The sequence below is a fragment of the Leopardus geoffroyi genome, chromosome B3, assembly GCF_018350155.1.
Source record: "Leopardus geoffroyi isolate Oge1 chromosome B3, O.geoffroyi_Oge1_pat1.0, whole genome shotgun sequence".
In the NCBI taxonomy this organism is placed as follows: domain Eukaryota; kingdom Metazoa; phylum Chordata; class Mammalia; order Carnivora; family Felidae; genus Leopardus; species Leopardus geoffroyi.
Genome location: NC_059337.1, coordinates 118,138,602 through 118,153,644, shown reverse-complemented (window position 1 = coordinate 118,153,644; position 15,043 = coordinate 118,138,602). Strand labels below are relative to the sequence as shown.

At 47.8% G+C, this 15,043-nt stretch overlaps 1 protein-coding gene across 7 annotated transcripts in view; it reads left to right on the top strand.

Annotated features, from left to right (window-relative positions):
• The window catches only part of DPF3 (double PHD fingers 3), a 267,179-nt gene that overhangs the window by 139,536 nt on the left and 112,600 nt on the right, over positions 1 to 15,043 (top strand). For all 7 annotated transcript variants that reach the window (XR_006705142.1, XM_045451443.1, XM_045451447.1 and 4 more), the window contains exon 4: positions 9,245 to 9,372. Coding sequence is in view for 6 of the 7 variants with exons in the window: in XM_045451443.1 (XP_045307399.1) it covers positions 9,245 to 9,372 (128 nt within the window). In the remaining variant the exon portion in view is untranslated. The remainder of the gene's footprint in view (positions 1 to 9,244; positions 9,373 to 15,043) is intronic.

The window sequence follows — 15,043 nt, the reverse complement described above, 5'->3', positions numbered from 1 at the left end:
GACCCCATACTCCTGTTGCCTTCCTGGCCGTCTGGGGGACCAAGCCTGGGCCATCTCAGCACTGCTTGCATTCCACAGGGCTGTGGGAGCTGGGTCCGGCAGCGGACACGGGTGGCAGCTGGGAGTGGGCTGGATGGTGTGCAGAGCTTGCTGTTGACTTTCCACGGTCACCTTTGCCATCCCGCCCCGCAGAACCGTGTTCAGAGCATGGGTCATAGGACCGAGGAGCCGCCCTGTGTCGCATTGCCCATTCACTGGGGTCTCTCCCCGCCAGAAGGTACACGCTTTGAGGGCAGGGACCCACCTGTTTCTTCATCTGCGTTCCTAGCGCCCAGCACCAGGCTTGGCACATAGCAGGTGGACGGGAAAGATTTATTCAAGGGATAGAAGAAAGAAAGGTGCCCAATGTTTGATCTTAATCTCGGAGAACATGGTTTATCTCTCGGCACCCCCATTTCACAGATGAGGAACACCGAGCAGACAGAACCCCGTGGCAGCTGACCTGGGCTTCCCTTCCAGATCCTGGCCTGGCACGTGGGGCTTTTGCCATCTTGCCTCTCTTTGATTTTAGGCCGTAGGGGCCTTCGCTGTGCCCTACAGCTGTGCTCTGCAGGATAAAAGACACCAAACAGAGATCCCAAGGCCTGGGTTCAAGTCCAGACCCCTCTACCTACTGGCTGTGTGATTTGGGGCAGTTACCTAAGGACTCTGGCCTTCGTTCTTCGTCTGTGAAATGCACACCATGGTGGCTGTTCAGCTCACGTCACAGCACTGTTCTGAGGGTCACGAGGGAGGGTGGGCCTGGAGGGCTTCCACTGCGATGCCATCTGGGCTGCATTGCTGGGTGGGCCGAGGGGGGCTCCGCTAACACTGTGTCTGTCTCCAGCCTGTTGCGGGAGTCACTGCCCAGCTCAAAGAGTGTGTGCTGTCTGGCCTGGAATGGGACTGCATTCTGCCTTTGAGCCTTTTAAAAAGCCCCAAGTCTGGTACCTTCTAACACTGAGGTTCCCAAGCTTGCAAAACTTGCCTCTTATGTCCCGGAACTCTGGCATCCGTTGCCCAGGGCACAGAGGTCAACTTGGAAGGCTTCCTCCCTGCTCTTACGGACACCTGTCATCCCATGGTGTGCTAGGCCAGGCCTGTCTGACTGGCTCTTTTCTCTCCTGCCCGTGGCCTAGGCTGGTCTACCTTCTTCTGGAAAGCCATTCCTCTGTGAATTTGCCCTGGTGTGGGTGGCACCATACTTTGGCCGCTCGGAACTGGCCACCTGGCCTCTGCACCTGCACTCTATCCTGGTTCACCATGTGGGGATGCTCCCTACTCAGGGGTCAGGGGACTGCTCCCAAAATGTCCTGCCCCCTGGATGTATCTAGAAACCGGGATGTAAGTGCCATGAAGACAGGGCTCGTTTGTGCCATTCTCCTGAGCACCAGGATCATTGGCGAGGACCCACGCATATTGCAGTAACTCCCAACTGGTGTCCACACTCTGCCTTTCCTCCTTCAGTTATTTTCAAAGTGATCGTCTTAAGATACAGGCATCATCATGCCTCTCTTTGCTCAAAACTTCCAATGGCTTCTGATCACACTCAGAGTGGAAGCCAGCCTCCTCTCAGTGGCCTGCATGGCCCTTCAAGGCCCCTGTAACTCTGAACTGGTCTCCTACTCTGCCTCCTGGCTCACCGTCCTCCAGGCAGATGGGCCGCAGCCTCAGGGCCATTGCACTGATGGCTCGTGTGCCTGGAACATGCTTTCTTAGATATTGGTGTGCCCCCTTTCCCCTCCTCAGGTTTGTGTTTTCCTAGCCACATCTCAGGGTGTAATCACCCTCCTACTTCCTCGGGTACTCCAATGTCCCCTCCTTTACTCTGTTTTTCTCCAAAGCACTGATCACCGTCTGTTGTGCTATAGGCCTCACTCATTTATTTTGGGTAATTGCTCTCTGCACCCTCCCCCGCAACTAGAATATAGTTTCTATGAGGGCAGGACTTTCCCTCTCCTGTTCACAGCTGTGTCCTCAGCCCTTAGACTAGAACCTGGTACACAGTAAGTGTTTAGGAATGATTTGTCCAACAAATGAATAGGGCAGGGCATTTTCCATGTGGTTCTGCTGTGATTTCCAAATCTGCAGGACAGTGCCTGCCCTGGAACTGAAGCAAGGCTGGCATCTCACCTTTGAGCTCTGTCTCATCTCAACCTCCTCTGTCCTCAGCACTGCTCTGGACTTGGCCTCTTTGCTGCTTTCTCCCTAGGCCCATGCCCAGGCTGGGGGAAACGCTGCCACACCACCTCCAATGGTCTGAGAGTGTCAGAGAGTGAGGGGTTTGCCGCAGGTGCTGCCACCCTGGAGGTGAAAGGAAGGCACTCACATTGGTTAGCATCATGCCCCTTGGGTGGACGCTCTGTGTCCCATGTCTCCTTTGGCCCCAGAGCAACACCGGGAAGTGGGCTTTGATCCCCTAGTTTTACAGATAAGGAGATCAAAGCCCAGTGCGTGGTTTAGGGTCCTAGAGCTGAGATTTCACTCCTGAGCAGCCTCTTGCACTCTCTGGTTGTCTGTATGCCCTTGTACTGTCTTAGCGCTCCATGTACCTGCCACCATCCTTCCCCCCTGCCCCCACCAGTCATTGACCTGGTCTGCCAGCCACTGGTGAGCTTCCTTTGGCAGTGTGGGTGTTCCTCTGTGTCTCAGGGGTGGGGAAATGCTCATCTGAGGTACTCACCCCTGAGTGGTGTGTACGAGGGCCCATCCTTGCCATGTTGGCTTGGGGGTGAGTGGGTAGGCACACCAGAGAGGGGAGACAGAGGCCATATGGGGAGGCCAGCAGCCCTCCTGTTGTATGGATATCCTGGGATTCTAAAACAGGTGGTAGGGAGGGCCTGCAGGGTGCAGCCTGGGTGATGGGTCCTCACCATGAACCTCACCCATTTTGAGCTTTATGAATCACAAAACAGGGAGTCAAATGCAACCAAGAAAATGGCGCCCCTGAGGAATGAGCAGAGGGATTCCTGGGAAATCAGGGCTTCGGTGTGCCCCCCACCCCAATCTCTTCTCCTGTGTGGTGAGAGATAACACTATCCACCCCCCCATTCTTTCTCCCCATGAGTCAGAGATTCTGATGGGGATGAATGAGATAATGATTCTTAAGCTCCTTGCTTCTCGGTGTAGGTTGATGTATAAATCCAAGGAAATATGATGAGCTTAACTCCTTAAAATAATAAGCACTCAGAAGAGAAAACTGCACATTTGTATTTTTAAAGAAAAACTAGAGGCAGGTAACAAAAAAAAAAAAAAAAAAAAAAAAAAATCTGAGCCCTCCTGATGTAGCCGAGGATTGTGTGCCATTGTCTGTGGGGGTTTCTCCCTCCCTTTCGCACCATTACTCTGACTCCGGGCCCCTGCGTCAGAGAGAGCCCGTGATGGATGGACGGATGGATGTGCCTTGTCGGGGTGTTTCACCACTATTTCCCTTGGGGCGGTCTGTCTGTTGGCAGAGCACAGCCTCCTGGAAGATGGTATCTCGTGCAAACTCGACAGCTAACAGACAGCTCCTCTCTTTGTGTATTTCCCCAAAGAAGAACTGTCTTAATCTGTTTTTTATATGGCATATTTTATTATAATCCATATATGACTTGCAGGTTCCCAGTCCTCCACCCTGAGCCAAAAAATGCATGAGGAGTCAGAGACTCTGTGAGCCTGTGACATCCAGGCGTTTGCATTTTTAAATGGCCTGGGATTTAATTACTCACTGTGCTCCCATGTTGCACTTTCGGGTTCATCTCGCCCGCATCCTGTTAATGAGCTCAGTGGCTCCAACAACCCAGTGGAAGCTTTGCTCTCAGTGTGTTGGGTGGCAGGCTTGGGGCACCTGTGTCAAAAGCCTGTGGCTTTGATTTCCACCCGAGAGGATGGCTGCCCTGTCCACAGCCCTGGATAGAAGCCACTTCTCTGGCAATTTTTTTTTTTTTTTTGCTTTTATTTGTGCATTTTTCTTTCTTTTCTTTTTTCTTTCTTTCTTTCTTCCTTCCTTTCTTTCTTTCTTTCTTTCTTTCTTTCCTTCTTTCTTTCTTTTTCTTTCTTTTCTTTCTTTCCTTTCCTTTCCTTTTCTTTTCTTTTCTTTTTTTTTTAAAGACTTCCTGTGCTTCAATCCTTGTTTGTCTAAGAGGTTTTTTTTCTTATTTGGAAACCGATTTGCTTCGGTTTGCACAGAAGCTGTCTCTGGTGTGATGGATCGTGCTGGAAGTCACCCAAGGAGTATCTCTGTTCCCAATTAGAAGTGGAGGCAGCGCTGCTTACGGGGGCCCAGGGAGGCGGCTGGCTTGGGTGACAGCTGCTGCCGCTCTGGAGAGAGTAACGATCCGTGGGTTTATATCCTTGTGTATAAAATCAGGCTAATTTAAAGATGAATTATGTGTGGGTTTTGGACCATTTTCTTTACGTGTTACATGTGTGATGGCTCTCGTCAGGTTATGTGATCCCCAAATTTGTGCGAGGGTCAAAATGAGTATGCTAATAAGGAATTACTAAGTCCTATCTCTAGATGGAGTGTATTACAATAAAACAATCAATGAAATCCCTGAGGGCTCAATAGGGAGCATGTCTAGGATGTACGTTGTGCAAGAGCTTGGACCTGTTACCTTGTTTTTCCCTTCACTCTGGGACCTCCTGTGGTCAGGAGCCAGGGAATGTACCCTCTGCCAGTTTGTTGGGAGGGCACTGGTTGGCCTGTCATTCTGACCTTGCAAGCCTTACCCAGAGTGCTTTGAAACCGGGGTTTGCCAGTGGTCAGCTAGAACGCTGGCCTGGAATGGTGCTCAGCTGGGTATGAAGAAGGCCGCATTAAGAGCCATACTTAATGTCCTTCCATGTTTTTGGGAAACAAAATCATAGCCCATGTTCCTTTTAATACTATAAACTATCAACCTGCACGAATATGGTAGCCACTAACCACACGTAGCTACGAAACCCTTGAAATATGGCTAATCTGAATTGAGATGTGCTGTTAAGTATAAGATTAACACCAGACTTTGAAGACTCAACGCAAATCAAAGAGTGCGGAAGATTGAATTATTATTTTTTTTTATATTTGTTACACACTGAAATGATAATGTTTTGGATGTAGTGGGTTAGAGAAAATATATTGAAATTAGTTGCACCTGTTGCTTTTTGCTTTCTAAAATGTGGCTGCTGGAAAGCCTAACATTTTGTAAGTAGCTTGCATTTTGCTTCCGTTGGACATTAAAATCAGGATTATTCTAACTTGGATGATGGTTACTTGGAGCATTTACAGGGCCCTTGGACCATCCCACGTTCTTTACATATACAATCGGATTTGGAATGATAAGTTTTGAATAGAAAAACCAAAATCAAAACAAGAATTGATAAGCCTCATTTTCCACTCTGTTTCCACGCTGGCTGGGTTTTTTGTGGCTCTTTCAGAGTTTCCTTAGGCAGTGTATTACCTTGTTTAATTTTCACACCAACCCTATGAAGTACTGTGATCATCCTTATTTAACACATAGGGAAACAGAGACACGGAGGTCTGAGTCATTAGCCTGTGGTCCCTCAGCTAATACAAGGCAGGGCGGGAGCTTGACGACAGGGCCATCTGAATGCAGAACTTCTGTGTGCCAATCAAATATTTGGTAGTTAGGCAAGGATGATGCCACTAGGTTTCTCCGTGACCCTGGGAAGGGCTCTTTATATTTCTGTGCTACGCTTTCCTCCCGAGGGATTGGCTGCTAAAGGCTATTGGAAGTCCCTTCTGGCTCTTTGCATTTAGGGAGCCCATTTCACTGTTCCCAATTTGGTTCTCTTTTTGCTCTTGGTTCTTTTACCGTGCCCATCTGGTAAATGACCAGAGGACCAAGAGAGTAGACTGAATTATGGCAAAATAGGATGGAGGAGTATTTAGCAGGGGAGGAAGAGGGAGAAGGAGAAGGAGGAAGAGAAGGAAGTTCACAATGGATGGAAAGTTCCGTGTGGGGTCAGTATTGTTGCAGAAGGGGTGAATACCACATGGGAATGTTCATATAGAGCAGAGCCCAGAACAATGACACAGACCTGCCCTCAGCTTCAGCAACGATCTGCCTTTTATTTCGAAATATGAAAACTATGGAGAGAGTTTAGAGATGTAGTGGAAATGCACAAAGGTTTGGAAAAGGGCTCTTCGAGGAAGAACCAAAGAGAGACAAGGTGACGTCTGTACAAGCTAGAGAGTATGTGAGTAGATTCTGGAGGCAGATTGGGGTCCAGGCTGGGCTTTGCCCCTTAATAACTATGTGACACTAAACAGGTTCTATACCTCCCTAAGCTGCAGCGTCCTCATCTGTGAAATGGGATAGTAACTGTGCTCACCTCTTGGGTGGGGGTGGGGGTTAAACAATACATAGCAATAACAGCTGCCACAGTTTGAATGTTTACTATGTGCCAAGCACTCTGCATGTACACAAACATATCAACGCCCACTGAGGCTCATCCTGGGCCTGCAGAATGCTAAATAGGATACATAAAGTGGGGCTCTCTTCATGATCTCCGTGGCCTCTAGGAAGGATCCTTCGGCTGCATTCGTATTCTGCTGTGTGGCTTTCTGTGAAGTTACTTAACTTCTCTGAGCCTCAGGTCACTTGTTTATAAAATGAGATGATTAAAGCAGATGATCTGTAAGGCCTTTTTTTTCAGCTCTAAAATGCTGTGCAATTCTGGAAATAGGATTTGTTTGGTGCTGAGGAGGCTAAGGGGGATACTAAAATAGGAACTTCAAATATATGTGTATATATATATATATATATATATATATATATATATATATATATATATGATTATGATAAATTCGAAGGATGGTAACCAGCTGTTCTCTTTTCAGCGAGGACAGGACATGGGGCAACATGCTTTCATTGTTTTGTATCAGACGCTTGGAAGCCTTTTTTTGACTTGGGAGGAAGAGTAGGCTCTGGAGTTGCACGCCCTGAACTCATTAAAGCAGACAGTGGACTGTTTCTCTGACGTTCAACTTTAACATAACTTCCTCACGTAGGCCTTCCCTGACCCCCTGATCGAAAGTAAACCCCCCCCCCTCCACAGTGTTCTTCCTTCACATTTCCCTCTGTTGTTTCCCCCTATTGCACTTATGACAATTTGTAATTGCATATTTATTTTGCATGCCGTGTTTAGTGTCTCCTTAGATTGTGAACCACCCAAAAGCCAGGGCCGTCTGCATTTGGTACACCTCCCGCGGGCCTAGTGGTAACACCGTGGTTCTTTGTAAATATTTGTTGAATGAATAGGGATATGGATGAGTTTCAGAGGTGGTTGATTTGGTGGTAGTACTTCTTGATGGAGGTGGACCCTTTGCTTGCCTTTTTTTGGTAAGAAAAATCCCAAAGATCTTATCTCTCCAGGAACTCTAGATGCTGTTTCTCCTTCCCACCATTTTCTCCCAGGGGGTTGGTTTCTTCAGTTTTGCTGGGACACCGTAGCGCCTCTTTCTTGTGGACTGGTCAGCCTGCATCTGGTTCTGAGGAGATGGAAGGGGGTGGGTAGAGTTCCATCTGAGTCAGAATAAAGCCCAGCAGAGGAGGACTTGATTGTGCTGTTATTTCCATTTTCTCCCCCGATCCACTCTTCATCCTGGGGCACTGACCTTTAGCCTCCTTTATCCTGGGAAACTGACCTTGGTATGCCACATCACTGAGGCTCCCTTGCCTTCTGGCGTCTAATTGAGGTTGGCCAATGGGAGGGCAGAGGAGGAAGACAAGGATGAAAGAGAGAGGTTGGACTTGGTTCTTTTGCCCATGAGCTCACTGAGGCTGCGAGTCACAGATCTGTCCAGATTCTTGCAAAGGCTCTCCCTCTGTCCCTCCATGAATAGCAGTGGTAATGGCTCTCCACTGGGATGCTTCACCCTTCCATGTCGTTCCCTTGCTCCTGCCCACACCTCTGTCAATATTTCCTACACTAAACTCTCAATTCCCCCTACACCTAGGCCATTTGTTCCCCCTGACTATTTTCTCGGGCACCCATCCCTCATATTCCTGTATTCATCTTACCTGATAACAGGATAGGAGCCAAGCCTCTAATTGCCATGGGGGTATGAGGTACAGAATTAGAGGAGATTGGATGAATGTTTTGTAGCAAATCAAAATATGATCACCTACACCTGAGGTTTCGGTTTTTAATTTAACAAAAACAAAACCAAAAATCTTCCTTTGGGTTAAGAGTTTGGGGGACATCTTGAGAAAGGAATTCAGCTTCTTTCTCTTGGTCTCTTCCACACGTAGGGCTGACTCTGGCCGCCACTGCTCAGCGGGCCCTATGACCTCAAGCCCTAGGTAGCCAATCAAACTGTGACATCTTCAGAAAAAGTGCCCCAGCCATCGATCTGGGGTCTGTTAGGTATCTGTGCTCCCTCTTCTCTTCCCTTGGCTTTAGTGGTCTTTGTATCCCTTGATGAGAACAGCCTCTCTGAGGTTGAAACAGCTTCTTTTTTAAAATTAAAAAAAATATTTTAAAATTTTATTTTAGAGAGAGCACATGTGGGGGGGAGAAGCAGAGGGAGGGAGGGAGGGCGAGAGAGAGAGAGAGAGAGAGAGAGAGAGAGAGAATCTTAAGCAGGTTCTACACTAAGTCAGTGTGGAGCCTGACTCAGGGCTCAATCCCATGACCCTGGGATCATGACCTGAGCCGAAATCAAGAGTCAGATGCTCAACTGACTGAGCCACCCAGGCGTCCCAGAGTAGCTTCTCATGGAGCAACCTGGAGCTGGGCAGGCAGGGTGGCTGAGGGGAGGTCATGGAGTTGCCAGACAAGACTTGGGGTAGAGGGAGAGAACGGTAAGACTCGAGGCTAATGTTGGTGTATTGCTGTAGAGTTTTCAAAGCACTTCAAGGTAAAGCAACATATTTATGTCCCACAAAACAGCCCTGTGGGGTACTGGGCATTGTTGCCCTCACTCTCTAGATGCACCTTGCCCATAGTCACTGTCCATCTGGAACCGTTTCTGTGCTGCCTCTGCTGTCTGTGCGGGTATCGGCAGGGTTGGAATCTGTCTCTGGGACTGTGAACAGGAGATGAAAAAGCCGGACCCAACTCCGGTGTTCCTGTTCCACCCAGAGGAGAGAGCGCAGGCTGTCTCTAGCCCTACCCAGAGCTTCTGGTTCCTGCGTGCCCTCAGGGCCACCCGCTGTTCCTCCTGTCTCTCCTGCTTCTAATGACCTGACCCTGCTTCTCTGTCCTTACTTTTCAGAAGTGGAGCTGCCCCTGAAAAAGGATGGCTTCACCTCAGAAAGCACCACACTGGAAGCCTTGCTCCGTGGTGAGGGTGTTGAGAAGAAGGTGGATGCCAGAGAGGAAGAAAGCATTCAGGAAATACAGGTATTTCCGTGCTCCCTGTGGGGAGTGTGTCCAGAGCATCACCATTGTGCTTCCAGAACTCCGGCACTGGCTGGGGATCCTCCTCCCAAACTGCCCCATGGCATTGCTGCTGGGAGACTCGCAAATTCTTTTCTAATTTAACCTGTCCCCCATCCCCCAGAAGTCATTATTCCTCTCCCTTCGTGTCTACTCAAAATATATTTTTTGCTTGCTGTGTGCCAGGCGCCGTGCTGGGTCCTGGGGACACGATGGCGAACCAGATAGAGGGAGTCCTTGCCCCTGGGGAGCAAACGGTCCATAGTTCAGTCTTGAAACCTCGGGGGTCGTCTACACCAGCTTGTCTTGAGTGAGCCCTTGCCCTCCGCTGCCACTTGCTCACCCCCTGTACTCAGCTGTAGTCCACAGCACCCTCTCCTCCTTCAAGGCCAGTGTAGGAGTCACCCTTCAGGCAGGGCTGGTGGGTCCTGTCCCTCCCTGTTTGTTTAGCACCCTCTGTTCCCAGCACTATGGGGCTCTTCCTACTCAAGATTTTAATGGTACACTCTCACCATTTCTCATTTATCTGCCTTGAATCTCTGGTCTTGAATACAACGGTTGGCACAGAATATTGTAGTAATATTCATTAATATAAATATTAAACAATCGCATTAATAATGAAATATAATTCAATTATTAAAATCAAATTACATTTATATTAAATGTATATTTTATTATACTTTATATTTTATGTGACACATATTATATATCATATTACATATTTATTAATTGTATATCTAATTTAATGTTTAGTATTTGCATATTAATTCGTTGAAGTTATAATTAAAGCATTAACAGTTAAAGTTTTGGTTTGCTTCCTAAGTACCAGCAAGTCAGGGCGTTCCACTGAGTCAGGGACCATGCTGTTGTGTTCACCGTTGTCCCCTTGGGGACTTGCACGTGCCCGGCAGTCGAATCTCAATAAAAATGTAGAACAAAGCAGTGAATTGGCCTCCTTCTCTGCCATCCCGTGTTCAGATGAATGGTCAGGTCTTCTCCATGTCACAACGTGGCTTCCATTGGCTGCCTCCTCTCCTCCTGAGAGTTACAGCCCTAGTAAAAATCCTTAATAGCTGTAACCCCCATGCATCTAATGCCCCTTGGAGTCGTCTGTCACACCCAACGGTCAGCTCATTGGGAATCCTGTGAGCTGTGCCCACAACCCAAATCCAGAGCACAGACTCAATTCTTAACAGGTCCCTCTGCTACTGCCCTGGTTCTGGCTGCTGTCATCTCTGGTCTGAAGGGCTCCAATTATTTTCTATTAAAAAAATATTTTTTTAATGTTTATTTATTTTTGAGAGAGTGACCAAGTGTGAGCAGGGAGGGGCAGAGAGAGAGAGAGAGAGAGAGAGAGAGAGAGAGAGAGAGGGAGACACAGAATGTGAAGCAGGCTCCAGGTTCTGAGCTGTCAGCACAGAGCCCGATGCGGGGCTTGAACTCATGACACGTGAGATCATGACCTGAACCCAAGTTGGACGCTCAACCGACCGAGCCACCCGGGTGCCCCTGCAATTGCTTTCTAAGTGACGCCCTTGCTAGTGGCTGAGGGGGAACCCTTTAATACCTAAGTTGGATCCTGTTGTTACTGGGCCTGCAAACTTGCACAGGCTCCTGTTGTCCCAGAATAAAAAGTCAAGGCCCCTTACCTCTCCGACTCGGTTGCTTCGCCTTTTCCTTGCTCACTGTGCTGCAGGCACACTGGTGTCTTTTTGCTCCGTCTAGAACACACCAGGCACTCTCTTGCCTCGGGGTTTTTGCTCGGCCCATTTCCTCTGCCTGCAGAGTCCTCTCCCCAGACCTCAGCTGGGCCCTCACCCTCCCCTTCTTCACTTTGTGCTCCTGTCTCTTCTCTATGAAGTTTACCCCAATCACTGTGTGTGCTACCACATCCTGTGTCCTCCCTGCCCCCCAGCGCCCCTGATTCCCTTACTCTGCTTTCTTTTGCTTCTTCTTTTTTTTCTTCCCATAGCTTTGATCGCTATCTAACATACTTTGTAATTTGCTGATTTGTTATGTATTGTTTATTTTCTGTTTTCTTCCAATAGAATGTAAACTCAAGGGTGGGATTCTTTGTCTGTCTTGTTCACTAATATATCTGAAGCATGCAAACGGTGCCTAGCACGTAGTAGGTACACAATAAATAATCTCTTGAATGGATGTGCAAGTGAACAGATTCCTGGGAGTCACCCCATCCCCCGTCCTTCCCCTCTCTAACATGTCCTACTTTGCTAGCTGATCTTTCATGCCGAAAGAAAGCTCAGCTTGTGCCAATCCCTTGTTTAAAAAACTTAGCTGAAACACTTGTTTCCTACTAGGTCAGTCCAAAATGATGCGTCTGATCTTCTTGGGGCTCCTCTCTCTGCTTCTAACCTAGTTTTCAGGCTTATTTCCCCTCACTCCTGAGCTCCTCTCTTCTTCAGTCTTCTTCCCTCTGTGCCTGTGGTCATGCTGTATCCTTTATGTGGTGAATTTTTTCTTCTACTCTATGTGTACAAATTCCACCCATCAGTTAGGCTCAGCCCCAATACCACCTACCTCATGAAGCCTTTCTTGATCGCCCCACAGCCAGAGGGATCTCTTCTTGTCGCTGACATTTAGGGTGCCTAGTCCTTTCTTGTTTGTTTTTTTCCCTATTCATGTATTCCCCTCTTTCGCCCAGATTTTGGACTTTCAGGTCTTTGAAGTTAAGGTCTGTCACATCTGTATTGTGCAGCTAGCGTTAATTTCACAGAATCAGTGGAAGGGACAGAGCCATTGCCCAGAAGCCCTGATGCTCTAGTGATAGGTAGTCTCACCCTTTCAAGCTGGTTCGGGTTCCTCTCAGGCAGCCTTGGGCCAGTATATGGGTCATCACTGTGGAATTATCATCATCACTAACATCTCCTACGTAAATGGAATGTCTGATATGTGCAGAGGTGGGCTGCCATCTACTGTGCTAGAAGCCAAAACCAGGACCATGAGCCAAATGAGTTTACACGTTCTTATTGGCTTTGGTTAGTAAAATAAGGCACATATGTAGTATATAGACTGTATTTGTTCCATTTTTTAAATTCATTCATTCCACCAAAGTTTATCGAGTGCCTCCTCTAAGCAGGCACTGTGCTAGGTTCTGGGGAGACAGAGAAGCCAAGAGAGACCAGTCCCATCTGTTCATCTTTATATTCTAGTATGATATATAGACAGAAAACACATAAACAAAGGCAATAATTGCGTTTCAGGATAAATGACCATGAAAAGAACAGAGTCTGAAGATTCAATATGAGAGGAGGGACAGATTCTAGGTAGTGTCCTATGGGAGATAAGAGATTTAACCTCAGTCCTAAGGGATGGGAAGGAGCAAGTGAAGTGAGGCTGTGGGGAGGAGCTTTCTGGGTAGAGGAACGGTGTGTGTGAAGGCCTCGAGATGGGTCTGAGCTTCTAGTTTTGAAAGAACAGACAGAAGATGCAGAACTCAGAGAACTCAATAACAACAACAACAACAAAACCCCCAAACAATTCAATTACAAAATGGTCAGAGGACCTGAACAGATATTTTGCCAAAGAAGACATAGAGATGGCCAACTGAATGGATAAAGAAGATGTGGTATATATACACAATGGAATACTACTCCGCTCTGAAAAAGAGTGAAATCTTACCATTTGTGACAACACGGATGGACCTTGAGGACATTATGCTAAGTGAAATAAATCAGAGAAAGACAAATACCACACGATTTCCCTTATATGTGGAATCTAAAAAACAGAACAAACAAAACCGAACCAGACTTATAGATACAGAGAACAGATTGGTGGTTGCCAGAGAATGTCAGATCATGATGTTGTTCACCTGAAACTGATGTAATATTGTAGGTCAAGAAATAAAAAGAAAAACGGGAAAAAAAATTTCGACAGAAGGCCTGTGTGGCTTAGAGGACCGTCCCGGTGGGGGGAAGGGCCTAGAATGGAGTAGGAGGGGCCGGCAGGGTCAAACCACTCTGGCTTCTCAGGACATGATTTCATGGGAGTGAAAAAGGAAGCCATTTTAACCAGGGGAGCGAATATGTGTTTCTTCAAGATCCGTCTGGCTACTGCCTGGAAAGGAGACTGGACACGGGGCCGGTGGGGGGAGGGAAATCAGTTAGGAGGCTTTGCAGTGTTCCAGGCCAGAGATAATGGAGTCTTTAAAAGGCATTCCTTCTTCTTTTTTAAACACAACCACAAACCATTGTTATCATCACCGTAAAGACTGTTTAGAGTAACAGGGAGAAAAGTTATTTTAAAATGTGTTTATTTTCCAGATAATGTCCTTGGACAGAGAATGCAAGTATGTTAGTGGGGGATCAGCTGCATCTAAGTTGGATCCTGGCCCTCGACTCCTCTGCACAGGACGCCCCCTCTGCTTCCTGAGCCCTGAATGCGAGCTTTGTTTGTTAGGGACTCCTGGCTCCTCCCTAGTTATGCAGAGAGGCTTCTGGGTGTCAGGGCCACATTGCAGGAAATGCAAACACACTGGGGTGGCTGCTGTCACATCTGAAGCCGGGGGCACAGCATAGGGGTTCTCAAGACACAGGGAGACCAATGGGAAGAGGGAGGGAGAAGTCATTTTACTTCCGGACATCGAGGCCAGGCGGCACTCCTGGAGACTAACTCAGCAGCCTTCACCCAGTGTTTTATCTTCCAACCCTGAGTCCATATTGCAGGTCATAAATCCCTTCATAATAAAAAATGAGAGTGGAGTCATATTGTACAAGATGCCAGAGGCGATGACCTTTAAATATGAGGCACTCGGAACTCGCCATGATTAAATGACTCCAAGACCCGGAAGTTGGCAGGACAGCTGTTTGAACAGCAACAACAGTCATAACAACAACATCTGATATTTACACTGCATCTTTTCACCAAAGTCTGCAGAGCATTTGACTTGTCATTGTCTTGCTTGACTTTCACTTGTGTTCCCACCGATGGTTCAGGGAGCCAAGATGCAGAGAGCCTAGGAGGCTTGCTTGGGACCTGGGCCGATGTTTTCTAGCTATGGGCCACAGGTCGTGTCTAGCAGACAGAGCTGCTTCTCTGTTGGATGGCTGTGGTTGGCCTTGAGAACCCCCATGTGCTGTCAGCTGATGGCTTCCCAAGTAAGCCCAGTAGAGAAGCCGGAGAATTTACTAGATCAGTTTTGATCTAGTAAATTGAGGTATATTATGTAGACCTTATGTGAACCCCTGTGGTTGGGAGAGAACTCCAACATGAAGGCAGTGGGAGAAGGTACCTGGAAACTCACTCCTGGGCTTCCTGCTTGGAAGACAGGCCAGAGGTGTTGTCCAGGAGGCTACCTGAACAGCGATGGTGAGACCACATGTCAGTGCAGTGTGTGCTGCTTGTAAGCCTTTTCATAGCTTGTGTGATTATCACACCATCGCAAACGTGGATGGATGCTGTTATCGTGTATAATATGGTACCTGCCTTTTTTCTAGCTTCATCTCATACGAGTCTCTCTCTGAGTCACTGAGCTCTAGTCACACTTGCCTCTTTCTGCAACGTGGACAAGCCAAATTCCTCTTCCTCCCTCAGGGAGTTTGCTCATGATGTTCCCTCTGCCCAGAATACTTTCCCTCCCACCCTGCCCTCCATCCCCATTCCCCAGGCTAGTCTTTGC